The 26,984-nt window shown below is 38.4% G+C and overlaps 1 protein-coding gene across 2 annotated transcripts; it reads right to left on the bottom strand.

The window, feature by feature from the left end:
- Positions 1-94: 94 nt before the first annotated feature.
- On the bottom strand, positions 95-26,949 carry abca1a (ATP-binding cassette, sub-family A (ABC1), member 1A). Of its 2 annotated transcripts, XM_056739406.1 has the most exons (50): positions 26,794-26,949; positions 24,821-24,925; positions 24,110-24,203; positions 23,327-23,468; positions 23,005-23,123; positions 20,915-21,036; positions 19,758-19,949; positions 18,977-19,066; positions 16,161-16,404; positions 15,940-16,079; positions 15,746-15,862; positions 15,098-15,292; positions 14,185-14,390; positions 13,883-14,059; positions 13,464-13,686; positions 13,015-13,236; positions 12,724-12,928; positions 12,521-12,634; positions 12,009-12,180; positions 11,790-11,921; positions 11,540-11,679; positions 11,323-11,460; positions 11,008-11,240; positions 10,815-10,887; positions 10,447-10,649; positions 10,307-10,355; positions 10,089-10,193; positions 9,311-9,459; positions 9,083-9,207; positions 8,657-8,755; positions 8,274-8,463; positions 8,071-8,165; positions 7,949-7,981; positions 7,747-7,852; positions 7,566-7,640; positions 6,604-6,773; positions 6,347-6,524; positions 6,073-6,188; positions 5,788-5,932; positions 5,541-5,664; positions 5,077-5,206; positions 4,856-4,976; positions 4,653-4,715; positions 4,465-4,571; positions 4,196-4,337; positions 3,965-4,099; positions 2,876-2,979; positions 2,686-2,778; positions 2,183-2,426; positions 95-1,678 (listed from the first exon to the last, which is right to left on the bottom strand). In XM_056739406.1, exons 2-50 carry the CDS (start codon positions 24,884-24,886, stop codon positions 1,538-1,540), a joined length of 6,798 nt encoding a protein of 2,265 aa, XP_056595384.1. In that variant the 5' UTR covers positions 24,887-24,925; positions 26,794-26,949; the 3' UTR covers positions 95-1,537. The 2 variants fall into 2 exon arrangements, with proteins under 2 accessions (XP_056595384.1, XP_056595393.1); XM_056739415.1 differs by lacking the exon at positions 26,794-26,949 and having other exon boundaries at positions 24,821-25,089.
- Positions 26,950-26,984: the final 35 nt, after the last annotated feature.

Here is a 26,984-nt window from a genome sequence, read left to right as displayed (position 1 = left end):
CTGTCACTTAGTTCTCCTTTCAAGTTGAATTTTTTGCCGCTAGAGGCGCACAAGGAGCACGCTTCACTTTTTACGAAGAGGAAAGGACACAAGATTGACAGAAATAACGTTTTTAATATTTAAAATGTAAACACATACATTGTAACACAGAAAATAATGGCCATGGTGGGACATGTAATATTAATGTCTAGCAATCTTTTGTAAAACACATAATTGTCTTTTCAAAGTTTGTATGTCAAGACCATTGAATATTATAAAGTGCTTCAGTTTTGGACCAAAGACAATACGATTGTCTCTTCCAAGTCATCTGATGTGCAGCAGGTATTTTTGCTTGATTTTTGGGGGGTGTTTGTCTAAAAAGCACCTCATGGATTTGAAAAAAATCAGTATGTAGCACCTCGTTGCTTTTGGTCACTTCACGGATAATAAAGGTGCCATGTTGAGTCAAAATGGCCGTGAAAAAAGTGGTTGTGTAGTTTAAATAAAACAACAATTCAATCTATGCTTTAACAGAATCAGGAGGCACATCCTGAGTTATTAACTCGTGTACTTACTAGTCCCATGAATGTATTTTCTATAAAAAGATGGCACAGACATTTTGTTTCTGTACAGTACCTCTCCTGCAGGTTTTGTTTCTTGGTTTACATCTGAATACATTTATGAAACAACCATGAATCTCCAAGTGAAATCCCATTAAACCCTCTTATCATGAGTTCACAAATTGAACAGCGACCACCTGTTTATACTCACATTGAAATACTTCAGAATGATAAAGCTGTAATGGCTCTTGGAACTGGACAGAACACATGCTTTAGCTCACATTGGTATCCTACACACGGAATCCATGTAAAGCATGCAATAAACTTCCAAATTCACTATGTAAAAAACTAGCTAGCACAGTAGATGTAAATACCGCCATTCAGAGGACACTGTGTGCTTGAGGAACAGCCATCTGTTCAGGTAAAATAGCTTTTGGCATCGCTTCGCAGACAGTAATGGCTGGCATCGTTTTTAGTCTGGAGTGTTGATTCAAGGCACAACACTTTCAAACACAATAATGAAACATTGCACATCTGGAAAATATCATCTGATTATAAGATTTAAATGTATATCTGAAAATAAAGTACAAATGCCGCTGAAAGGCGACATGAACGAAAGTTTAAAGCCATCGCTAAAGGAAGAGATGAACGTCGGCCCTGATTTAACCATCTGGATTGGCAGTGTCTGGTTGATATTTTCGAATGGTCTCATCAATCGAAAGTTCAACGCCAGTGGAGCGAACGGCTTCAAGTTTCACCCTCACGAACACTGAGACGCAGCGGTGAGCGCCAGGCTCAGCGTCCTCAGTATATTTGACTCGATTTTCGATTCTTCTTTTTGCATTGCTTTGCATTGGTATCTGTCAGTAGTGTGTTTAAGGTCCGTCGCCCTCGTGCGGGCACACACTCACCTGAAATGAACAATTTTTTTGTACAAAAAAACCACGCTAGTCCGAGAAAGAAGGATTTTTTATCCCATGAATGGAGGTCGCAGTGGATCACACGACAGTCTCTATGGCCTTCTCGTCTATGAGGAAAGCCTTCAGGGGGGAAATGTCCACCACGGCATCGCCTTTGTTAACAGAAATGTCTTTAAGGTGGTCCTCGTCACTTTGGTCCTTGGCAAAATTAACAAACACCTGAAAAATGAACATATATATGGTAAATATATTTTGCAGACCAGGGTAATTAAAGCTTCATTACTTTTTCAATTTTATAAAATTTCTGTTAATTTTTTTGGTGTAATTATGTAACATAAGTCAATTTTTTGTTCAGTTCATATTTTGAACTACAAAAGGAAACAGAAACCAAGAAGTTTTTTGCGGGGATAAATTGTGTTTTAAAATGATTCCTTATAAAGTCTCTAGGATTACACACAATACACAATACAACTGTTTGTTGTTTCACATGATTGAAAATACAAAAAAATATTTTCTAATTTCATTTTATTGTTTGGTCTCTTAGCATTTCAGTGCAGTTCTAGTTCATTTAGCTTTGCTCTATCCCAAACTCCTTTCTAAGGTAAAAAAAGACTTGTTTTGTATTCATAATAGTTTGAATCATTGACAATACTGTTGTACTGTAGAACCAACTGAACTGCAATTGCAAAAAGGGTTGAAACAAATCCGAGCCGGGATTCTTACTTGGTCTAAGGTGGTCTGTGAGACGGAGTAGTCCTCGATGTGGAGCTGCTCTTTGTTCTTAGAGAGAATGCTGAAGATGCGGGCGAGGGAGGTAAGGGAGGACGGCAGCTGGTACTGCAGCATGTTTCTGTGTTTTTCCTTCAGGGTGCTGCCCGGCAGCTTCCTCTCAATAAACTCCATCACCGGCTCCAGCTGCGGATCGGAACCAGCCACCCGCAGGATGATGGTGTACCCGTCACCAAACCTGGTGCAGAGGACAAAGGCCTTTCAGAATACTGCTCTTACAGCATATGCTCAATGTTTCTTTAATACACATGTTTTAGTTTAAGGTCTATCACGCTTTGAAATATAATAGACCACAAGACTTATAGTAAAGGAAAAACCGACGACAATAAAATTCAGCACACTATACTATATAAAGAGATCTTTGAAAGTCTCCTAGGATGCACCTCATGAATTTGTAGGTTATATGGAAATGGGTAGTGTTTGGTTTGCATTCCTACCTGTTCTTTAAGTGCTGCACGCTGCCCAGACAGCGGAACCTGCCGTTGACCATAATGGCCATACGAGTGCAGAGAGCTTCACACTCCTCCATACTTCAGATTAACATGAAACAACACAAATTAAGCATTTGTTGCTGTGTCGTATAATGCATGTTTAGGATAGAAAGAGGTTGAATTTTCGCTGTCTCACCTGTGTGATGTCAGGACAACTGAACGTCCCTCTTTAATGATGCTGAGGATGCAGTTCCACAGCGCCCGTCGGGCTTTGGGGTCCATCCCAGTGGTGGGTTCGTCCTGTAAGCACAGCGACAGCCAAATTAACCGTGGCCCACAGATTCAGCAGAAAAAAAGCAGAACACCATAAACAGAGGAAGGAGAGTAATCATACTCCTCGATTCAGACTGACATACAGTCGAATTGCGCAGTCTTGCGCTGCTTCACTTGAACTGGCCTGTGCAACCAGATTTTCAGAGAATTAAACACTTTATTGTGCATTAAAAACAAAGCAAAAAACAAAGAGCACTAGGCCCTTTTCACTGCCACGCAGTGTAGCGTTACTTCCGCTAGCGCCTCAGAATGAAGTTACCATGTTCCTTGCACAGCTTCCACAAATAAGGCTAAACGATGAACAACATCTTGCAGACAAATTTTCGCTTACGACAATATCAAAGCTAGATAAAGGATACAAATTCTTCGTTGAACAGTAACGGTTTGAGTGTTTTACTTGTTTTTGTGTTAGTGAAGGTGCTAAGTACATACGTGTCCTGTCAGATTTTTTTTCACTGTTGTTAAATTCTAGCGCGATGGCAAAACAGAAGTTCTTCGTCTTATCGTTTGTTGGAAGACGGATGTTATCAAACACTGCTTTGCGAAAAGGCGGAAGTAGAGTTACGTCATTGTGAAAAGGGCCTCTTGTGAGTGTTGCTTTAGAAGAATAGGTCTGCCGAGTGGTCGATCTGAGGACTGTTACACAACAGCTCTGAACTAAATTGGAATGAATGCTCTTTTCATGAAATCGCGGTGCCTCAAATACGTCCATTTGCAGCGTTTTTGGAGTATTTTAAAAGTATGAAAGCACCAAACCACCAGTTGGTGGTTTAGTGTTTTAGTATGACGGTCATGAAAACTGAATTCATTTTGTGCATCAACTCTGCATATTAATAAGACAATTCGTTTTGCAACTTTAGCTATGCACAATATTTTGTTGTTTGCCTTTTGCATCAAACCCACTGAATAACTGGTTACGAAATGTTACAAAGTTTATCAGTCGCACACTAACCAGGAAAACTACAGGTGGGCCTCCAATGAGCGCCATAGCGGTGGAGAGTTTTCTCATGTTTCCTCCACTATAGCTTCCCGCTGCTCTGTCGACATATTTCGTTAGCCCCAGTTTACGAATACCCCAGTCTGCCACCTGCAACAAACAAACAACCGATCAGATGACTCGATTACGACTTTCGATGTGACGACTTTCGATTACGATGTGGTTGGAGTTTTGCACACAACAGACCTCGCACACTTCTTTCTCCGGGATGCCCCTCAGAATGGCGTAAAACTCCAGATGTTCTCGGCCGGTTAGCAGGTCATTGATGGCATCAAACTGTGGACAGTATCCCATTTTCTGATGGACTTCATTGATTTCTGTTAACACGCTTCAGAAACAACATAAAGTTGGTCAAGGTTCAAGAAACATATCCTGATTTTGAGGACACTGGTTTCTGCAAACGGTAGTAGGCTACACAAATTAAACATGATCTTAAATGTATGCTGTTGTTGTACCTCTTGCCAGCCAAGTAGGCCTCTCCGCTAGTGATTACAGTATCTCCTGTGAGCATCTTGAATGTGCTCGTCTTTCCAGCTCCGTTCACACCAAGCAAACCAAAACACTGAAGAAGCAAATCTCAACATTAAAATCATAATCATCATCAGTATGTCCCAAGCTATAAAGTAACAAGAAGTGTGATCACCTCTCCTGGTGGGATGCCCACACACAGTCTGTCTACAGCTGGTTTCTGTTTCCTCTTATACACCTGCAGGACAAACAACATTACTGTAAAACAGAAAAACAACTAACGCAATATTTAGAAACGTACAATTCTTACTATTAAAAATCGGTTCATCTACACAGATATGCGTGTGAGATGTTAGATGATAATCAAATTTCACGCACCTTTGTGAGCTGCTTGATCTCGAGGATATCAGTCTGTCCGCCTCCTCCCAGAATCCTTTGCCTCTCTCTGGCCACATCTTCATCCTCCTCTCCTATTGGCGGCTGCTTAGAGCTAAGTGACCTATTAAACCAAAACATTTATTACTTATTTTGTAACATTACATTTTGATTAATTTCATTTTTCCCATTTGAAACGATGAAAGGTCATGTTGGGTCATCACCTGGCCTTGATGCAGAAACGGTATTGGATGAGGACGGTGATACAGAAGAAAACCACGCCTTCTACAGCCATGGCAAAGAGATTCTTGCCCACCATGTCCCACGCCAGAGGAGAACGGAACCGATTCTCGCCTGAAACAATCAAAAAGGCTTTGTTAGAAGACAGTGTTTCATATTCAATGAGTTACATTTCAAATGAACAACCTGTCGCAATGCATTATGGGATTGTCTCCTTCACGAAGGATACACGCAGTGCTTCCTGCCTTTCATGTCATGAATGCCTAAATAAGGTTTAACCTAAGTATTTTGTTAAGAGGTAAACATGTTTGAGCAACTTTATTATTCTATTATTCTATTATTATTCTAATGCATGTTCCTGGAAACCACCCATTGCAAGTCCACAATACCACTTTGACCTTGACCACATGCCAAATTAACTCTAAATGATTAAATAACCGGTACGCACCGAATCTCTCCAGAGCATCAGCCATGGCTTGATTCTTCACCATGTCAATGAGACCTCTACCCAGACAGAAGTGAGGGAAGATCAAGAACACATTCTTCAAGATGTTGTTGATGCCGCCAATCTCCTAAACAAATCAGGAGAAACATCAAGAGGTCATTCGGGGACTTTCCAAGCTAATTGTAGCTGTCTTTGATCATATTATACTGTATGTATTAAGTCTTATCTCCTGTAGCAGAATTTGACTTACATTGCCGCCAAACAGCTCCAGGACAAACGTGGACACGCTACCGTTTATCCCAATAAGGATGTTGATGCTTGTCAAAACCACATATGCCGTGCTGGGGATCTTAAAGAAGAATGATGCTGGGTACATCAGGGGTGTTATGGACCACCTAGAAGAACACAATACATGTTTTTGTATGTATCTATGCTCGATGATTTTATACTTATTGATACACTTTTGGAAGTCACATATAGCACTAAACCATAGTATAGTACAGTATATATAGTACTATAGCACTTTGGGACTTACCCATAGAGCAACAGCAGTAGAGCGAGAACAGGGAGGTTGGTGGAGGACACGTAAGCCTCCTGCTGGAAACAGACGAAGATGATGATGACCAAAGTTGCTGGGACAATGTAGTTGCACTAGAAGAGAAAGACAAAATTGGTTAAAAGATGCTTAAACATACCACAGATAATCTTCTATATAGAGTATTTTATTATTCTAATACAATCTCTATAAGAATCAGTGTTGACAAGCTGTTGAAGAAGTTCAACTTAACAGGTTTAGCACACACACTTACCATATCCCAGACAAAGTTGGCCAGCCAGTAGAGCAAAGGCTGCACTCCGCTGATAAACTGCATGTGTTTTGCTTTATTCACTCTCTCCTGAATGAGAAACACCACAAAACTGGCTGGCACGAAGGACATGGCGAAGATGACGCAGATGGACACCAAAACATCAACTGAAGTTGTCATTCTGAGGATGGATGGGGTCAAAGGTCAGAAAAGGAGATTGCATCGGTAAATGAGAGTATATTGGTGTTGTGGTTACTTACAGGGCCACCTGCGAGAGCTGCTCTTTGGTCAGATTGAGCGGGTGGTTGAACGCATTGATGCTGAACTTGGAGCGCTCGGGGCCAGCGGGGAGATTAGAGCGCAGGACGGCATTGTTCATGACGTTGAGGAACGCTCCGATGCTGTGCCAGCCCTTGTTATTGAACCAGATCTATACAACAAGAAGACAAAGTTATAATGGTGTTCATGCTAATCTTTAAAAAATAAATATATATATTTATTATTATTGTTAAAAACATTTTTTGAATGAAAATGAATAAAATGAAATAAAAATCATGAGAATAGTTAAAGGTCTATTATTTAAATAAAAAATGTAATTAAAGAACAAGTAAATATATATAAAACATAAATTCTGTTATGACAATGTCTAATTTTACAATATAATTTAACATATAAATCTGAAAAAGTACAATAATTAAATTAAAATTATGAAACAAATATAAAGCACAAATATATAAATATATATATAAGACATTCTAATATAAAAATGTCTAATTCTATAATATCATTCAAAATAAAAATCTGACAAAACATTTATTAAAATCATGAGAAAATTCAAGTTCTATTATTCAAATTAGAAATCATAAATATGTAAATATAAAAGACTGACGTATAAGAATAACTAAAATTCGATTATTCAACTAAACAATATAAATTATAAATATTTAAATACATTTAAATATATCCTTCATATATAAAGTTGCTTTAGACCAAAGAAAGACCAAAAATAAAACTTTTGCAACAAACACAACATTATTAATGAATAAAATAAACAACAATTAAATACAGGGTTACATAACAAATTATATAATGGAACTTTAGCACATTTTCCAAATAATTAAAGCTGTACAGTAAACACTCTGTTGACGGATTACTCACACATTTATGCAACTGAGTGTTAACAAGTTCTTTATTTACCAGCTTGGACAAAAAGTGTACACACCTTTACGTTGTTCTTTGTGTCAAGTCCTCGGATAAATGTCGACAGGCCTTTCAGAAAGCGATCAGCTGCAGCGCCCTATGGGCATCAAAACTGGGTTTAACACATGCCAAAAATTCCAAGCACTGGGCAGTCACATTGATCTCTGTTGAGTAGCCATCGATCAAATTGTAAGGTGACATACCGTTTTAAAACTGAAGCGATTACGAATGTGAGTGATGGCATCGTTGATCTCATCACCAGGCGGGAGGGCCTGTGAGCTTCTAGCACCCAATGAGAATCCACCATACCTGTAGACCAGCCAATTAGAAATCATTTTAAGATAAATTCTTCAAATGTTAAGTTTAAATGATTGTTGTTATAATCTTAAAAAGTGGTATGCGTACCTGAATTCGTTGACCCAGAGTTTGTTCTTCAAGCTGAAGATAAAAAAATAACAGTTATAGAACTGGTATAAGAATGAAAAGGAATAAGGTAAAAATGTCATTTGTGGATTTGTTCAACACACCTTTTGCCGATAATCTGAGCGTACGTTTTCACCAAGTAATCAGAAATATTTCTGCCTGTCAGATTCTGTAAGGTTTCAGAACTGGTGACTTGAATCTGAGGAAAATAAAATGAAGCGTATCAAATTTTTTGAAGCATAATGCTGAAATACAGAATAATGCTACGTCAAAGTAATATGGTACGATATCCGATGGCTGTGTTTACCTGTGGTGGGGGCAGACCACCTGCTCCTGGCGGACATTCCGGAAGCATCCTTTTCCGTCCTTCGCAGCTACACTCACAAAAAGGTGACGGGTTTTCCATGCTCCAGTTTCCCTCCAGAAACATATCCTGAACGCTTTCTGGAACCTCTGCAGTCATCCATTCTGCATCCCCAGCCAAACATGACTTGCTACTGTTTCACACAAAAAAACAAATAAACTTAAAAAATTGTCATCAAACTGAAATTCAACAGTTTTTAAAACCCACAATAATCATTAAGTGTGTATCAGTAAATTCACTTTCTATAAATGTATGTTAAATTCAATAAATAACTATTTGTCATTTGCACTTCAGCAGTTTGTGTGTGTGAAAAGGTCAAAACTCACGTTGATTTCTGCTCGTCTGAGCATTTTTCATTGTGAGCCGTATTGTCCATCAGTGCTTCAAGTAACCTGTTCGTATGTCCGTCTTCAGGTGCATCATTGCTGTGGTGTTAAAAGAATCATAAGACTCAAAGAATTATGGGTAGACTGGCACAAAAGTGATAGCTCACCCAAACAATTTTCTTTCTTCCGCAGAACACAAAATAATATATTTTGAGGAAAGTTTGTAACCGAACCACGCAGGCACCCATAAATACACTTCTATTATATGGACACAAAACAATGCAAGTGAATGGGATGCCGGTTAAATCATTCTTAAAAATATCTTATTTTGTGTTCTGCAAAAGAAAGAAGTAAATGATGAAGGAATTTTCTTCTTTGGATGAACAATTATTTTAAAGCACAGCGTGTGTGTATGGTAGTGGGTACCTGATAAAGGTGAACTGCTCATCATACATGCTGGGTTTCAGAGCAAGGCTTGGGTACTTTCCAAATGGAGGAACAATGAGACTGAAGACCAGGGCAATGCAAACGAAAACAGCAGGCAGAACAATCTAAAACCAGCACAAACAAAAAGAGTTAAAGACTTGCGGTGATCCACTGTAGGTGAGATGTTAAATCAATCTGTGATTGTGTAAAGAGAAGGGAAGGTTGTACCTGAGCAAAGAAACCTTTGCGGGAACGTCGGGCGTAGAGGAAGCGCTTCCAGAGCAAAGCCACAAACTGTTGTCTCTTCAGACTCCAGCCTTTCACCTGGTACGAGCCTTTACCATCAGACCCGCCCAACCAGTCTGTCTCACGCGATTCTGCATGTGCACATTAACTCCAGTTAGATCTTTACATATTTTGCACAAGCTATTTACATTTTAACTAAAGATTAAAACCAAAAAAGATGAAATCTGATTATTTTGAGAAATATTTCATCAAACAGCCTCATGTTGAAATGTAAATTCAAAATGTGTGAAGCGAGTATGAGCTGTCAATCGATGAATCACATCCAGAATAAAACTTTGTGCTTACGTAATATGATTGTGTACATCGCATATTGATTTTGTATTTATGAAAGCATACACATACATGCATTTATTTAATAAAAATATAAACAAAGAAAATGCATAAACATTTATTTATAATTTAAATTATTGGTAAATATAAATAAATACATCTACATATAAATATGTATACATACAAGTGTTTACAAATACAAACGTTTATACAGTATGTTTATAAATACAAAAGTTGATTTGCTTATAAATACAAAATTAATATGCACAGTACACAGACATATATTATGTAAACACAAACTTTTATTCCTGATGCGATTAATCGTAAGACACCGTACACATTCTTTACACATGAACTTTAAATTCTTGAGAATGAAATCAACCAAGAAGTGGAATTAATGAAAACTGAGTAGAATAAGTATCTGGCTCACCTTCTGAGTCATTGCAGTCAAATTCGTCTTCAGTGAAGGGCTTCAGACAGCTCTGATGGTCACCAAAAGCATGTCGACGGTTTCTCCGTGTGGGTAGAATTCCATCTGTTAACAACACAAGGGAAGACTTTGTAACTCACAGGTTCCTACTGACTGTATAAGGAAATATTTCAATATTAAAGTATTGAACACAATGATTGAACTGTGTTGGATTTTACCTGACATTTCAGCATCCACTCCGTTGTCCTCCGCGACTTTGAGGAAAATCTGCTCAAACATAAAAATTAATAAATAAATAAATTCAATCATTTCTATTGTATGAAATGGACTGAACCTTAAAATGTTAATAATCCATCACCTCTTCCAGAGTTGTATCAGAGATGCCGTAGCTTGAAATGCCGAGGTCGGTGAGTCGATCGTCGATCTCGTGGAAAAGCTCCACAAACCCTCCGGCTTTAGCGTACTTGTAGGGCAGAACGTAAGTGATCTCATGACCCAGATCTTCAACCATTCTGGCTGTGGGAACGTGCTTGAAAATCACGTTGGAGATCAGGGAGATATCTGAGTTTCAAAACACATGACTTGGTTTGTCTACACAGCCATCATGGGCACAATTTTCACCTTTTTGTGCATAGCTGAGCAACACGGTTTACTAAGTTTTGAATCAATTTTTGACTTGTTAGTAGACTCTGACCAAAGAGGGTTTGTGTTTCGAGATGTTTGTACCTATTGTGGTTGTTTCACTTTCATGGTCACTGCCCAGTCCGGCATCAGAACTGCTCTCAGACACTTCGTCCTCCTACAGAAATAATAAAAGTCGATGGGTAAATGAAACAATCTTTGAATAGGAAACACTGGGTTTGAAAATGTCACAAAGCCAACCCTCTAACCCATAATGCATCTCTACAAGGATTCACACCTTCTTAAGGCTTCCTTTGAAATAAGCCACTGTGCTGCTGGATGTTCGGCAAGAGCTTGCGGAGAGATCAAAGTCTTTCTTCACCAGCGTCAAGTAGTATCCCGTACCCAGCTGGGTCTTGAGGAATAGCGAGGAACCCACACAGCAGAGCTTTCCATGAGAGATGATGGCAATGCGATCTCCCAGGATATCAGCTTCGTCCATGTGGTGAGTTGAGAGGATGATCGTGCGACCTAAACAAATCCATACTTGGCTTTAATTGATGTTTTTATTAAAACCAACGCGGGAATGTTTGATTCAACAAGCTCTGTCTACCTTGACGATATTTTAGCAGAAGGTCCCAGATGCCTCGGCGAGAATAAGGATCCACTCCAGCGGTGGGTTCGTCTAGAATCACGACCTTTGAACCTCCAACAAATGCCAGAGCGACGGATAGCTTTCTCTGCATTCCACCTATAGCAAATCATCACAGACTTAGAAAACCAGACACTACATTTCAATTTGCATTATTTCTTTATTGATATTAGGGTACCTGACAGCTGACTGGTGCGACACTTGCGCTTATGAGGCAGGCCAAGATCATTCACAATCTGCTCCATCTCTGCTTTTACTTTCTCCTCAGGCAAACCCTTCAGGCGAGCATAGAACCAGATGTGTTCCTCTATGGTGAGCCTGGAAGACATTGAGAATCGTTCTGATTTAAGATCGAAGCTAAGCGCAAACCAAAACATGTATCTTGAAATCCACCATGGGTTTAAATGCTGTTTCTGAAGGTGACTCACATGCTAAACAGGACGTTATGCTGTGGACACACGCCCAGGTTTTGCCGTATAGTGTTTAGATCGGAGCGGATGTCTTTGCCCATTATGTAAGCTGTGCCCGAGGTGGGTGGGAACAGACCAGTGAGAATAGACCTAATAAAAATTCAAGAAATATTTAACATGTAATTATGATCCTGTAACCAATAACATCGGATAGAAAAGGATGTAAAGATGCCGTACATGGTTGTGGTTTTTCCAGCACCGTTGTGACCCAGGAAGGAGGTGATCTGGCCTTCATAAAAGCCCAGAGTCAAATCATCCACCGCCAGTTTCCCGTTACTATAGATCTTCCCTAGGTTCTCGATGTAAACACCAGGAACCAGGTGAGATGGCTCTTCTTCAATACATTTGGCTAGAAAAACATATCAAACATATTTGCACACAATTCTTAAAGTCCAAATGAAATCAAAATATAGGCTTTTCTGGCTCTGACATTGGCATCATTGGAACGTCTCCTTTCTCCACCAGTATGGATTATTAGTCAGTTTTATGACATCATTCTGAAGTCTGAAAGGTATATTAAATGCTATTGTCTGTTTTAAAAGGGGGAGGAGCTAATCAATATGTCCTTCCCTAGCTTCGTGTATCATTGGAAAACGTCAACGCAGCAAATAAAGCTGTACACTTCAGAGTTTTTTTTTTATATTATGTTATATTTTGTACTGTACATTTTATATTTTTTGTTTCTATACCTTCAGCATTTTCTTTCTTGTTGTTGGATACTGTTGTCGTCCAGCCACACTTCTCCCCACACCAGTATGACTTTGTGAATGGGAAGTACCACGGACGTGGGATGCCATACTGGCCTGCAAGAGTTACATTTTCACATCATCAAAAACCATCTCACAGCTTTCCAGCATCTGGGTAACACTCAACAGAGTTTCTGAATGCTCACCCGGGAACACGGCTTCAATGTACCAGGTCATGATGCCGTACAGCACAGCGTCAAACAGCATGAGAGAGATGGATGTGGTGAGACTGTAGTTGTCTTCCTCCAGGGGGCTGGAGAGCAGGTTACTCCACTGTATGCCTACACCCTGTTCCTCGAAGAGAGCGAAGTACTCACACCCATAGCCAAACGCAACGGGGGACAGGAGGCTCTGCGGAACAGATGGGAGGTAAAGAAATTGTTAAAAGTTGAAATCAGCAGGGGGTGCAAAAATACATTCACAGTAGCCACACTCACCACAACCACTTTAGCCCCAAAGCCCACGTAATCCTGCCAGGCCACGCACAGCACATAGGGCAGGTAGAGGGTGAAGTATATGATGCCTCCGCAGGCTGCCGCGAGGTTAGCGCGAGAGAAAAGCGTGCTGATGAGGAAACACTGCATGATGGTCACAATAGCGAAGGAAGTCAGGAACAAGTAAACTACGCCAGGGTCACTGTAAGGCAGTAGATTGCCCATCTGAAGAAAAACAAAGAAATGTATACATATTTGTTAGATATATATTTTAACAGAGACTGTTCGATATTGCATTGCTCTTTCATATCTTGGTCACAAGCATTCTTACAAATATATTTTCCTGTGTCCGGAACAAAGAAATTTATACAGATTTGGGGGTGAGTAAATGATGACAGAATTTTTACTTCGGGGTGAACTGTTCCTTTAAGAATTAATATGTTGTTACACACCTTTAGGATGACTACCAGTAGAGCGGCGCTGATGAGCAAGGGTATCAGACTACTTATAAACCAGCTCAGCCACAAGATTCCATTATCTAGACCCATAATCCTCATGGTCTCTTTCAGACGTGCTTCTTTCTCGTAAACAACACCTTTGATGATGATCGCTACCGAGTACATCCAGGCTAAAGTCATGAACAGAGGCATTGAGCGACTCATGACCTGCAGGAACCTACAGCAAAGAGGACAGGACGGATTAGACCTTTACAAAAAAGACAACACACATGGCTCTCTGTGAGTGAAGTATTTAAAGCTAAGGCACGGTTTTAAACATAGTTGGTTGCAGAGTAGTTTAAGGCTGAGTGGAGAAAACATGACACAAATTTAAATGAACTATCAAAAAGTATGACTAAATAGACGTGTCGTACATGTCGTCCACATAGCAGGGATAAGGCATCTGTTGAATGTAAACTCCAGTTTTCTCTTTGCTGCCCGTCAGCGCTCTGATGATTCCGTGCTCAATAACATCCTGCAGGTAGGAGAATCCGCCCCAGATGTAGCGCAAATCTTCAAACGGGTCAGCACGAGGACCAGGGTCCCAGTATCTAAAACAAACACAACCGTTAGCTCTCGCTGGCTAGGCAGGATGGTTTGGTTTAAGTTGTGAAAACTTTGATTTTTTAGGATGAATACCACAAATGACAAGAATAGCAAAAATAAAGTATCATACCCGTCTTTGATCTTGTTGGTGCGCTCCACATTATCAATGTCCATTCGTATCTTGTAGTTGACGTTTGGCGGCAGTTCAGATGTGTTCAACTGCATATCAGGAAACACGATTCCAGCCCAGAACTTGCGGTTGTCCAACAGACGCATGGATTTATTTACCAAGCGTTCTTCATTGGCCACCGGCTCCAGTTTATCCAGGTTTACACACTTCAGAAAAGACAGGGATTATTAGAAAACTGCATGCAGAGCCAGAATTTACAGAGCACTTTGATTTTAATACAAATTACGTGATTATATCACAGCAATGAAGCTGAGTTTTGGACAGACATGACCTTCTCGAGCAGCGTGACTGATTTACTACTGTAATTTATTGGAGAACTGAAAGTTGATTCATTGTCTGATGCAGTGGCACAATGACCAAGAACATTTTAAAGACAGGAATTTAAAAAAAGGAGAAACAAAATGATTTAGCTTGGTTCTTGGAAGCATTAAATTGATTAGCACAGATCACAAGTTGCCCATTTGAATGATTGTCGCATCCAGGCAGACTAGAGGTAACAGTCTAACTGAGAAATGAAAATTTTGACATAACACTCATGTAATACGCAAAACAACACTGCTGAAAATGCTTTTCTTGAATTTGTGTCTTATTTTTAAGTAAAAATTCCTAAAACAAATTTAAGTGAATATACTTGAAAGGGATTAACTTGAAAAATTTTCAATAGAGTAAAAAATAAATAAACATGAAATAAGGTTTTATTCAAGTGCTTGATTCAAGTTTTTCTTGGTTTTAAGCATAGACTTTCATTATGATCATTTCTGAAAAAAAGACTATAATTTTGCTTCTGAAATAAATGTATGCTGGTTTGGGAGTTTTTAGATATTTCTGTAAATGCGTGTATGTGTGTGTGTACCTCCATAAATCGAGAGATGGTTTGTATGGCCTGATCGGTCTCGTCGAAGACCTCTCTCCACGTGTATGATGTTCCAGAGGGGCGTGAGTCTTCCGAGGCCTTGGACAGGAACCTGGACACATCCTCCACGCGCCAGTCTGTCCCGACCAGTTTGGCATTGAAGAAACGGGCGCTGGCGTTGTTCTGCAGTAGTGTCTGTTCAGGACGAGATTCTATTAATTCTTCAAATGGATACATCATAAAATATTGATATTAGAAATATAATAAAAATACGTAAAATTAATGCAAAAATAAATTATAAAAACTCTAATTATAATGACATATTTAATTTATCAGTATTAGTAGGACATTTTATTCAAGTCACGTCAAGAAATGAGGGAGGGTGACTGAGGCAACCAAACACCTTATGTTATTCACTTTTTAATTTAGATACCAGTTCACAAATGATTCCCTACATTTCTCCAGGGGTTTTAAGATCCCTGTCCTGTCAATAGGTCTACTGCATCACACGTTGTGTGCCATGTGAGTTCAAGTGTGAGGTCTACATGCAGTACCACTTAATTACAAAGGGTGGCAGTATTAAGTCGTTTGGTTTCTTTTGTGCAGGAAGGTTCTCTGCGTTCAAACAACAGTATGTGCGTAACTCACCCTAACCAGGTCCATTTCCTCGCTGTTCTCCATAAAGTTGAAGATTTTCGGTCTTATCTCCTCCCACATGCCACCAAGATCTCTGAGCACTCCGAACTCTTGAAATGTCTTGTTAACCTAAGAGTAAGTGAAATACAGTTAGAAAGGTTTCTGATGGTTGATCTTGCTCTGTCGCACAACTTTGCTGTCCAAACCTCATGTATGATCCTCTGGGTGGCAGGTGTATCTGGTGTGTACAAGATCTTTCCCATAAGCAATGGTTTCAGAGCCCTCCAGATCATGCGAGAAATGGGACTGGACTCCAAACCCGTCATAAGGCTGTTACAGTAGGGAGCTAGAGGGAAAAAAGTTTATTTAGAGTGATTTGAGCTCAATTTTTTATGTAGATGGAGTGAAAGATTTCAAATTGACTTACTGGAGGAGTTGTCGTAAGTGGACGCAGATTCTTCATCGCTGTCGTTGCCGTGGTTACCGAACAGCGCATTATAGTTGTGATCCTCGTACCAGTTGAGGGACTTTATCTTGAGGCCGCCTCCTTCCGGGTGACCGCACACGATGCGAGACACGGCCTGGTACATGTGGTTGGGGGATTGTGTGCTGTTTCCTGTCAGGTAGAGGATCTCTGCTCGCATGTCTCGCCAGCTCTTCATACTCGCAAGCTGTGCAAAGATGAGAAGAGATGAAATATGAGGAATTTGAAAGAAAAGACTAAATCAATAACACAGGAAACGGAAGCTACAATTAAAATTGTGGACAGAACACAAAATGAAGGACAAACTTTTTTCTGTGGAGACACAATGGATATCTCTGATAACAATGTTTTTGCAGGAAAGACGACAGTTAACGCTCATGTTTACCAATTGTTTTGCCAGAAATCATTCACCGTTGGAGATGAGACTAACATTTTTGGACTGCAAGAAATCAACATCAGTGTGTTATGTTGTGTTTTGGTCCATGTGCATTAAGATGTGAACCTGGTGTGTGTCACAGGGTGTAATTATAAAGTGCTAACTGTCAGCTGGAGGGCGTTATAGATGGTGACTATCCCTTAAAGCACCATCAAAACAATAATAAAAGAAAAACATGCTTGTCCACATGCAACTCCATACATGCAATCGTTCCTATTTTAGGCGTAAAGGCAACTCCTTTTGTCGTGAGATTTTTTAAATAATAATGGACCAAGGAAATGAAGATTCGGTCATCATTTACTCACCATCATAACTATTGCTGTATGCTGTTTTATATGTGACACACAAAGAAAAAATCTTTAAAATGTTTTTGTTTAAGTTTTGTGTTCCGTAAAAAAATGACAAGCATATTGAATGTGAGTAAATAGTGACAGAACTTACATTTTTGTGTAAACTTTCTTTTAATATGCTGACCACTTTTTACACATTTTTAATGCAGGTAATGCATTTAAAGGGACAGTTTACCCCAAAATGAAAATTATTTCTTCATTTATTCATTTCTTCTGCAGAACACAAAAGAAGATATTTTGATGTACAATGGTAACCAAACAACATTGACCCCATTGACTTCCATTGTATGGACACAAAACCACTGAGACATTTCTCAAAATAGTTTCATATACAGGTTTTCAACAAATGAAAACATTTTTATTTTATCAAATTGGACTGATCCGCACTTCCAAATTCACAAAAAAAACATTAACCAGTTTTCAAGTGTTGCACTGAGACAGAAAACTGATCAACAAGGGCTAATTTGGACCAGTATGAAAGAGAAATGAAGAAAACCAACATTTTGAGCCATTCGCCCAGCAACAAGTCGAACGGAGGCGGTGCTGTGACACGCTTGAGGAGGAGAGGTTACTATCGGTCGTTCTTTCAATTTAATGGAAAGCAGGACTCAGGAGAACACAGGAAGATAACCGACTTCATGAGATTCAATGTGTGAAACAACGGTGGTAAGATGAATACAATCGCGAGAATGTTTTCATTCTACTATAAATCGATGATATCATATCTTACATAAAGATTTATCATCTGAATCAAGAAAGGTTATAAACGGGGAGGTTTGTAAAGGTTCAGTCAATATGATTCCCATGGCTTTAAACACTGTCATGAGCAATTTCCAAAATCTCCATCAAATTAATAAAAAAATGCCCTCTATTTTTACACAATTTTGCAAGCACCGCTTCACATTTATAATTCTGAATGGTTCATACAAAGCAGCTGTAGCTAGTAATGGCCTGTTGTCATATCTGTCGCCTATCTGTTAACTGTCAGATGAGGTGTCTGAGGAAGCCCTGCAGGCCAGACAGGCATGCAAACAAAGCCGAGTAACTCAAGAAATAAGCCACAACCTAGAGTAACCTCTGGGCAGCCGGCTGCAGCACGGGTTACTAGAGTTCAACCTGCTCGTCCGTCGTTCTCATGAGAGAACAAAGAGGAACTAATGTCTGTGTTGGCATTTGGTCGATTTCTGTTTCTGATTCAGATAATAAAACCATGCCTAGCTAAAAATTCCCCAAATTGCCAACGCCTTGTGATGAGGAAACTGAGTGGAAGACATGTTGTGAAAGATCTAAATGTGTGTTCTCTCGCATCTATCGAGCTCAGCACTTTTTCCGGATGCTGGCAAGAAAAGCTGAGACTGCGTGGCCAAGTATACGTCGCTAACTCACAGAACGCTCCCTTGGGTCTGCTTTCCACAGCTGGGACATTGAGGCCGATTGCATAAGCAGAGAGTAGACTCCAGAAGACCCCCACTAACAGATATAATGTGACAGCTCTTGAGTTTCTGATGGCGGAGATGTTTGGGGTGCAAACTGAAAGAGGAATTTGTTGACTGTTTTTCGCCCCTTAAGCAAAAGAAGATTCTTGTCTCTTGATACTGGGGCAAAGCAGAGAGTTTAAAGATTATTATCTGGCCCCAGCGAAGCAAAATGATTGGGGTGGAGATTAGCCTAGCGTGTCAAAATATCAGACATTGAAAACTTGCAGTAAAATTCAGGTCAAAAGCTGCAACTATCTTCTGAAGATTGTTTAAAATTGTACTTTTCTTGTGTGTCAATAATTCTCAAAGCTTTAACTTTGTCAAGAGGTTCAACAAGATGCATTTTGTTTTTCTTTCGACTATATCAGATCCACCAGTCTTTACAGACTAATCCAGGATAAGAACATTCGAGCATCAGGGGGTAAACAAACACTTCAGTCTGGTGTCTAGTTCTGCCCTCAAACGGGGGTGCGGGATATTTTAAGGGACACTTACCTCCACGGCTAATGCTCCCAAGCTGTCCAGCAGGCTGTCTGTTGCCATGGACACATCTTGGATAATCTTTGGGTCAGACTTTACATCTTTCTGCAAGGCCAAAGAATAAAAAAAATTATGAAGTGCATGGTGAGAGGCAAAATCGCAGAAAATCATGGCAGGTGTATTTGCGATTACGAATACGATACGAATTAGCGTGCGAGCCGTATAGAATAACAGTGGACTATACTGTTGTGATTTACAAGAGAAACATTAAATGGCCCGTTGTTCCCTCGCTTACATAACTAAATCACTCGGTAATGATGAACCGCCTCGAGATCTTTTTACTCAAAAGACAAAGGGAACATTCAGATACATAGAGACAACGACATATGTGAAGATCTCTGGCTGGTGGCCACTGCTGTTCTCGTCCAAATATGCTGAACTAATTACAGCGACTTTTTAAAACATACTGTGGAAAACCGATCACATATTGTGTGCGACCACAATGTAAGTCTGTTTACTGACAAAGTTCACTGGGTCTGTAATACTAAAATATACTCGTCCTAGATTGAGTGTAATTGGTTTATTGAACTTGATTCTGGGAATTTGTGCTCCACAAAGGGTTTATTGTATTATTGTAGCCGACACACAAACATATTCAAAATATATGTATCATTATATAAGAGGCATCAACAACATTCAAGCAAAATTTTCTGACCGCTCTTATTTCCTGTAATGGTACATATTCAAAAAACAAGGCTGAGTTCTATAAATAAAGTTTATGTAAAGATTGTATTACCCGTATTGGCTTCAGGAAGTCGAGGTTGGACAGGAAGTGGGTCTCTGCATTGTTTAACCATTCAGTAGACGATTGACAGATGATGTTTTGTGTCAGCTGGGACACATCCTTATCAGCTATGTTCACAAAATCCTCCAAGGACGTAGAATTGCAAAGGTCGCTGAGGTGAACTCCAAAACCTCTAATAAGAACCTGTAGGTCAGAAAAACACTGTTAAAAGGACTGTGGATTTTAAGACATTTTTAAGGAATATTTCACCTAATAAATTTTATTTCATTACAGATGAAAAAGGATTTTCAGAAAAATCGGACTCTTATCAGAAACCGCATATATTCAGCCACATTTAAAATAGCTTTTATGTCAATGTGTTACACGACAAAATCTGACAACAACAAACATTAAATTTCCTAGTACAACTTAAAAGAAATACATTTAAAAAAATAAAAATTTTGAATCAATTTTCAATTCTAATCTGTTTGAAAAAAACTAAATATTAGAAAGAAATTAATATGTATTTTGATGTGGGTTAACTGTTACCATTTTTCTGACTAAGATTTACAGCCAAATGGGAACCTGTTTGAGGAGCATGACAGCATTTTCCAAAAACCGAAAGCAGAATGTTCACATATCGACCACTGTCTTTCTAAACATCTACCATAGGTCTAGAGATTCACTTAGCCATTCTCGTTTTCCAGGAATAGTCATTAGGCCATAGCTCTGTAGGACAACAGTCATGTGACTCTTAACCCTCCCTCTTATGCTTTGTCATCCCCCCTCCACCGTGCTGAGCGATCCATTTCCCAGCATCTGCCCGTGACCTCTCATTGTGACCTACCCGAGCGGTCAAATGTATGCGTGGGTGCATTTATAGAGGCTTCACTCCACTTCAAACATCTGAAAAACAGATTGTCTCATATCTCTATAACCCAGCGACTGATTACGTAATCCTCCCAAGCTAAATGGGTCCATGAAACACTAACATTAATTTACTGATGGTGAGTATTTTAAATGCTGTGCATACATGTGTGGAGATAATTATAGAAAGCACAGCAGGATGGATTCTAACAAAAAAACATGTTTTTTTTACTGTTGTTTTAAAACTCTCTGTTCTGATTGGGTGTTCAAGGACACTCACTAGTCTGGTTCAGTTCATTTACCTTCTCCAAGTTGACGTTGGCCTCCACTATCTCTTTCACTGCATGCTCTGACAGAGACGCATTTTTCTCGAGAAACACAGACAAGGTTTCATTATCACGCAGAAAGTCCTTCAGTTTGAAACCTGCGAAAAAAAATAAGATTGAACCATTTAAACCCAAATATATTAAAATGAAATGCTTTGAATGCTTGAAATTTTATTTTACTTATTTAAAAAAAATATATAGATACAGTATATATATATATATATATATATATATAGTGAGAGAGAGAGAGAGAGAGAGAGAGAGAGAGAGAGATTTAAGATTTAAGTAGACTTTACTGAATTTATATTTACTTTTAAAGCCCATAGTTTATTGAGAGAATGACAATAATGTGTTTTATGCAGTGGCTATTTTGAATAGATCCAAACTAGAAGAAAATGGATTTCATATTTTTCAACATTTCTTCTCAAATTAAAATCTAATAATAAAATGAGTGCGTCCAAATGCATTTACTAATGTATAGATAACTCATTTAGATTGTAACACACAAAGTTTGATGACGCCTACAATTCACTCTGACTAACAGAACGTAAATTGTTGTTATTAATTGGAACCATTATATAAAGGAATGATTCGTAATTTCGGCATGATTTTGATTTTTGAACAAAGGGTGTCGTTGAGAGCATTGTGAAAAACATGACTCTATTCCCAGCTCGATGATAAAGCCGCTGAGGTAATGCAGCGTTGTGTTAGATTACTGCAACGGCCACGAGAGGATTGCTCATTTAGTTCCCAGTTCTGAGTTCATCATGCAGGATGTTCAGTTGTGGGTGGAAAAAAAACAACAGCTAGAAAAAGAGCAGGACACTGTCTTATTCACAGAGAGCATTGTGTTATGAAAGAAAATTCCACAGAAGTCAATGGTATGAACTGGTTTGAATCGGCCCTCTTTATGCCGAGGTTACTGCAGGTCATTCCTCTTTCAGTTCTCAGAATTTACTGGAGGGTTCTTTTCACATTTTCGATTTGTTAATCCCATATTATGGATTTATTTGAATAGAAGCGATAAAAGGTCTTTCTATATATTGCAAATATGTTCCTCACAAAAGTTCTTAGCAGAAGTAGAAGTAAACATTTATCTTTCTTATAGGCATCAGCTCTGACGGTTTAACCACAATCTCAGCCAATAATTTACATAACTGGATGATTTCAGAGCTGGACGTGACCAGATGGAAAAATGTTCTCATAACTCAAGCATGGTCTATTGACATCTCTACTTCAAAAAACATGTTTCAAGAACACTTATAACATGTGCATGTCCAAGTGAAATCAAAAGATTATGTTTAAATGTCACACGAGGCTTTACTATCCACTGGGGCCAATGCTTGCATCCTTTTTTTCAAACCCCAGGTGCAAACAGCAGATCTTCAGGGAACATTAATTAAATGCTGTCAACCGTGAGAGGATGTCTTTCCACCATGCCTTTCTCAACAACAACAAACAATGCCTTCAGACTTAATAAAGAAACTGAAGATATTAGCAATTGTGTCATGATTGTTATTGTAAACATAAACAATGTTAATATTAATCTTTTGTTTTAGTAAAGGTTAATAATTGAAACAAGCTCTACGTGTTCCAGACAGAAAGTTCAAGTTTTGATTTTAAATCCACCGGCCAGTATTAAGAATGTCAGTGTTTGTAGTTATGCTACATGCTTCATGTCTGAAGAATGCATTCCTAAGTGCTCCGTGTTAAAATTCAGATATGACACTTTATTCATCACCGTTATTAAACCAGAGGAATGTGAAATAAGATTTAAGAAACAAAAAAGAAGCAGATTCCTAAGGTCCACTACCTTTAAAAAGCCCCTAAGACATATTTATTTTATAACAAGACTTCCAAAAGGTATCCTCATACGAATAAGCTGGAGTTTATCTACAATTTATCTAAGACCAAGACAACAACAGATAATGCTAAAGTGGAAGGGAAACTTTAAGAACTGTGAACGTTATGCCAAGAATGAACTCTGACACACATTCCAGAAGGTTCTTAAAATAACTGGTTCTCGATTCCCAATTTAAGTGCGAGACGCTTCAGAAGAGACGTACCTTCAGTATTTCTCTGCAGTTTTCTCAAGGCCCTAACCAGTCCTTTGAATCCCTCAAAGCTCTTGTCTTGTTGACTGTAGAGGAGAATTTTCTTGGCGTCGGTGAACAGTCGAGAGATACTGCAAATGTGAAATATGTGAAAGTCATACATATTATATGTTAAACACATAAATTGAAAACTTGTCCATTAAAAGAGCTTGATAAAGAATTCCAATATTATGTGTTTCATAATGACTTAAAATGTAGAGTGAAGGCATCATGAGTTATTCAAACTGTTAAATTCTCCACGATTTCAATCAGCTCCAATGCTTTTAATGCTTACATGGAGTCGTTGAAGTTTCCCACCATCCCAGGGGTCTCTCCAGGAGTGGGATGGCGAAAGCAAGGGTTGTTAGCATTGCAGACGATACCCTGCATCCAGGGTAACGTTCCTGCGGAGGGCATGGCCTTATTTGGAAAGTGGCCTGGAATAATAGAGCAAAGGAATCAAATTCTCAAAAAATGTGTCAAATCAACATTTAATGAGGTAAACAAGTAATATATACAGATTATATACATGTTTATAATAAGTTGCATCATGGACAATAAGATAAGGAACATACATAAAAAAAGTGATTACTCAAATTTCGATTCCATGAAAAATACTGTTAAGAAATCCCATGTACTGTCCAAGTTCAATTCAAGGTGATAATAAATTGGGGAAATGTGTAACAACTTAACATGGTGAAATCGGTGCGCAACAGAGAGAAATGGTTTGAGCTGATAAAACTGTTGCTAAAAAACTGTCTTTTAAAATCCACAGGTCTGTAAAGGTTTATAATAATTTACAACATAAAGTACAACATTTTCTTATTAAGATTTTAGTAAAAATAGTAACTGACACGTGGCAAGAGGACCATTGAGATTTTGCTGTCCCTGACCTCCCATGAGGTGGGTGTGATTTCCAAAGAGGTCAAATATTGACAGTCTGAGTTAAATGAACTAAGACTGTCAATGTCACACAAACAGAAATAAACCTTTCGTTGAGACTTTACATTTATTTGTCTCTTGGCTTCACAGTAAACCTTCCCTATCTATGTTTTAAACATATGTTTTGAACACTTACATTCATGTTGTTCATGTGGAGGATAGTGAAGTCTGACAGATATCAGGATGAAGAAGATAAAGAGGGGCCATATTATCTCGATCAGCAGCTGAATCTGGAAAAGACAGACCATCGCAGTGACCATCACAGCTGTTAAAATTTTACATTTTTGGTTGTTTTGGATACTTTTTAAGTACACTTAAACTGCATACAACCAAGGTTTTCCTCTAGAATAAATTCTTCTAGTCAATTCAAGTAATTCCTGTTTATCATGATGGTGGCTTCCTGTTTACCCTGCACCAAAATGTTGAATCTCTGGTTAATACATGCCAGAGTACATGCACTTAGTGTCCAATACGTCATCATTGACCCAGCTTTTGAAGCACAATTACTAGACATTCTTTTTTTTATTAAAGTTGATAAGAAAGTGTGGAGAGATCAGTTTGTGTTGTCATGTCACAGGAAGTAAAATGATACATCAACAGTTTTGATAATGTCATATTTTAACTCATGTGTCATGACATAATGGTTTACTTAAAAAACAAATAAAACATTAGGTTAGGGTTAGGGTTAAGAATTGATAAATGCAGATTTAATTCAGTTACGAAGGGTGCATTGTCTGTTGGTGACCTCTAGAACTTAACAGATGTTACTATGTAAAAAAGTTACCCGAGGGAATCCATATGTGTGTGTGTGTATGGGTGGGTGTATATACATTAGGTTTAAACTTACAGTCTGTCTCCGTCGGTAAGTGAAGTTCTTCCACAGCAGTAATCCTAACTGAGTAAAGACAACCATCTTGCCACGGATCTACACCGTCCAGGCCGCCTCTCTTCACTGGTATTACAAAAACAAGTGAAAATAATAGATGTTAAGAGAATCGGGAAAAAAATACTATATCCTGCTACAGGAAACAAATTTCAATATGCTGCTACAGGGAACAAAATTCAATATGGTGCTAAACTTTCTTTAAATGACGGCGAATGGTCAGCTACAAGTCAAATATACAAATATTTCACCACTTTATCTGAGTGTTCCTTTATAAGCAGTGAGTTGCATTAAAGTAAACAGAGACTTTAGGACAAGTAAACATTTAACAGATTGCGAGGATCGGGGTATTTCCACAATTTCATCCAATTTGTTTGTGCATTTTGAGAATTGAGAGAGGAAATGAAACAAGCCACATCACATGAAAAACGGATGGATTAATGGACAAAAAGTACTCATGATAAGTACTAGCAAATGTCAAATGAACTGTTTGGACACAGTGTTTTAACACTGAAACACTGCCATTTAGATTAGCTGAAAGCCAATAGCACAATATGTGGGTTGCTTTGTTTCAGAGCATTATTCACAACAGTCTAAGGATTTGATTTGATTGATTTTGATTTGAGTATCAAGATGTCCTGTTGTTGTTTTGATCAAAAACAACAATGACCCACATAATGTGTACATACAAGTGTATGAACAAGGGAACACACAATCTGTTAATATGTATCTTCTACTATATACTACCCTGTACAATGTCTCTTATATCTTCTTATCCCCCATTTTCTATTCAACAGTCTTTACTTTTATACATGCATATTTTACAATCTTTTAGACTGTAAATCCTATTATATTGTATTGTCATTATGTTGAATGTCTGTACTAAAAGCTTTCAACACCAAAGCAAATTCTTTGTGTGTGCAAAGCTCTTCTGATTCTGATAATCAAAAATTAAATGACGTCATTTCGATCTAAATACTTCTATTGATTTTTAAATGTGCTTTCGTTTCCTTTTAACCAGAGGGAGAAATGTGATTTTGACATTATTTTAGAGAGATTTCCTCAATCTGTTTTTGGTGACGTTTGCTTTCGATAAAGTACATCATCAAAAACAACGCCTCTAGTGGACACATGCATTTTCTTGTTTTTCCCTTTGTTTACCATTTTCTCATATCACTTCACCTGCGTCGTGATGTTAAGCCCAAGCAAAGCATTTATGGTACATGCCCTACAGCAAAATGACAACAGTTTGACGATTGTTTGTCAAGAAAATAGTTGTCACTCAAGAAAGAATGAAGTATAAACCGCCAGGATAGATCTAACACTATGAGAAAACAATCATTAGAAATCTATTGAAATGAATGTAACGATGTAAAATCTCAGCTTTTCTGCGTGACGTTACTAAAAAATGATGCGCAGAAGCCTCGAGATATTTGCATGCATCTCTGTTTTACCACAAATTACAAATAAACAAAAACACGGAAAGACATTAATGCATCTCAAATGCACAGTCTTAATTTAAACATTTTAATCCAAAAAGTCGTTAAATTCGTATCACTTTACAGACGCTTAAGGAGTTAAAGCGCAATGTGCTCTTCATTGTTCCGCAGAGGAAAGGTTACTCTCGGTCATTTCGCGCAGCTCGCGCTGTACGGCAATGAAGAAAAGTCATTGCCTCAAAAACACTATAATGATTAACAAAAGAGTTTAGTCTATAATATACAAGTTCTACACGAATGTCAAATGTTGTTTACAATAAAGCAGACACGATATGGTAGACAGTGCAATACGTCAAAAACAACACAAGCACTTTTCTGATTACAAAATATGCTTTTTTATGACTAAACAGATATATTTATTTATCAAGCATAGTTATTAAAAACTCACTCCGAAAATATATTTTCATACGAATGAAAAAAAATAACTTGTTCACTCACCGCTTTTATCCTCCAATATGTTTATTCCTGGTTTAATGAATTGTTATTCCTTTTGAGAAGAGAGAAAAAATAACTCTTCAGACCGTCTTAAAGCGATATTATCCTATTGGTGCTGAGTGTTGTTATGGACGAACCTTTTTTCTCTCCTCCATCCTTTTATAGTGGAAGCAATGCTGCCGCGTTGAGAGGGG

Source organism: Triplophysa dalaica, chromosome 2 (genome assembly GCF_015846415.1).
Source record: "Triplophysa dalaica isolate WHDGS20190420 chromosome 2, ASM1584641v1, whole genome shotgun sequence".
NCBI classification, from domain to species: Eukaryota; Metazoa; Chordata; class Actinopteri; order Cypriniformes; family Nemacheilidae; genus Triplophysa; species Triplophysa dalaica.
Note: the sequence above shows the minus strand (reverse complement) of the source record. Positions and strands in the feature narration are given on the sequence as shown.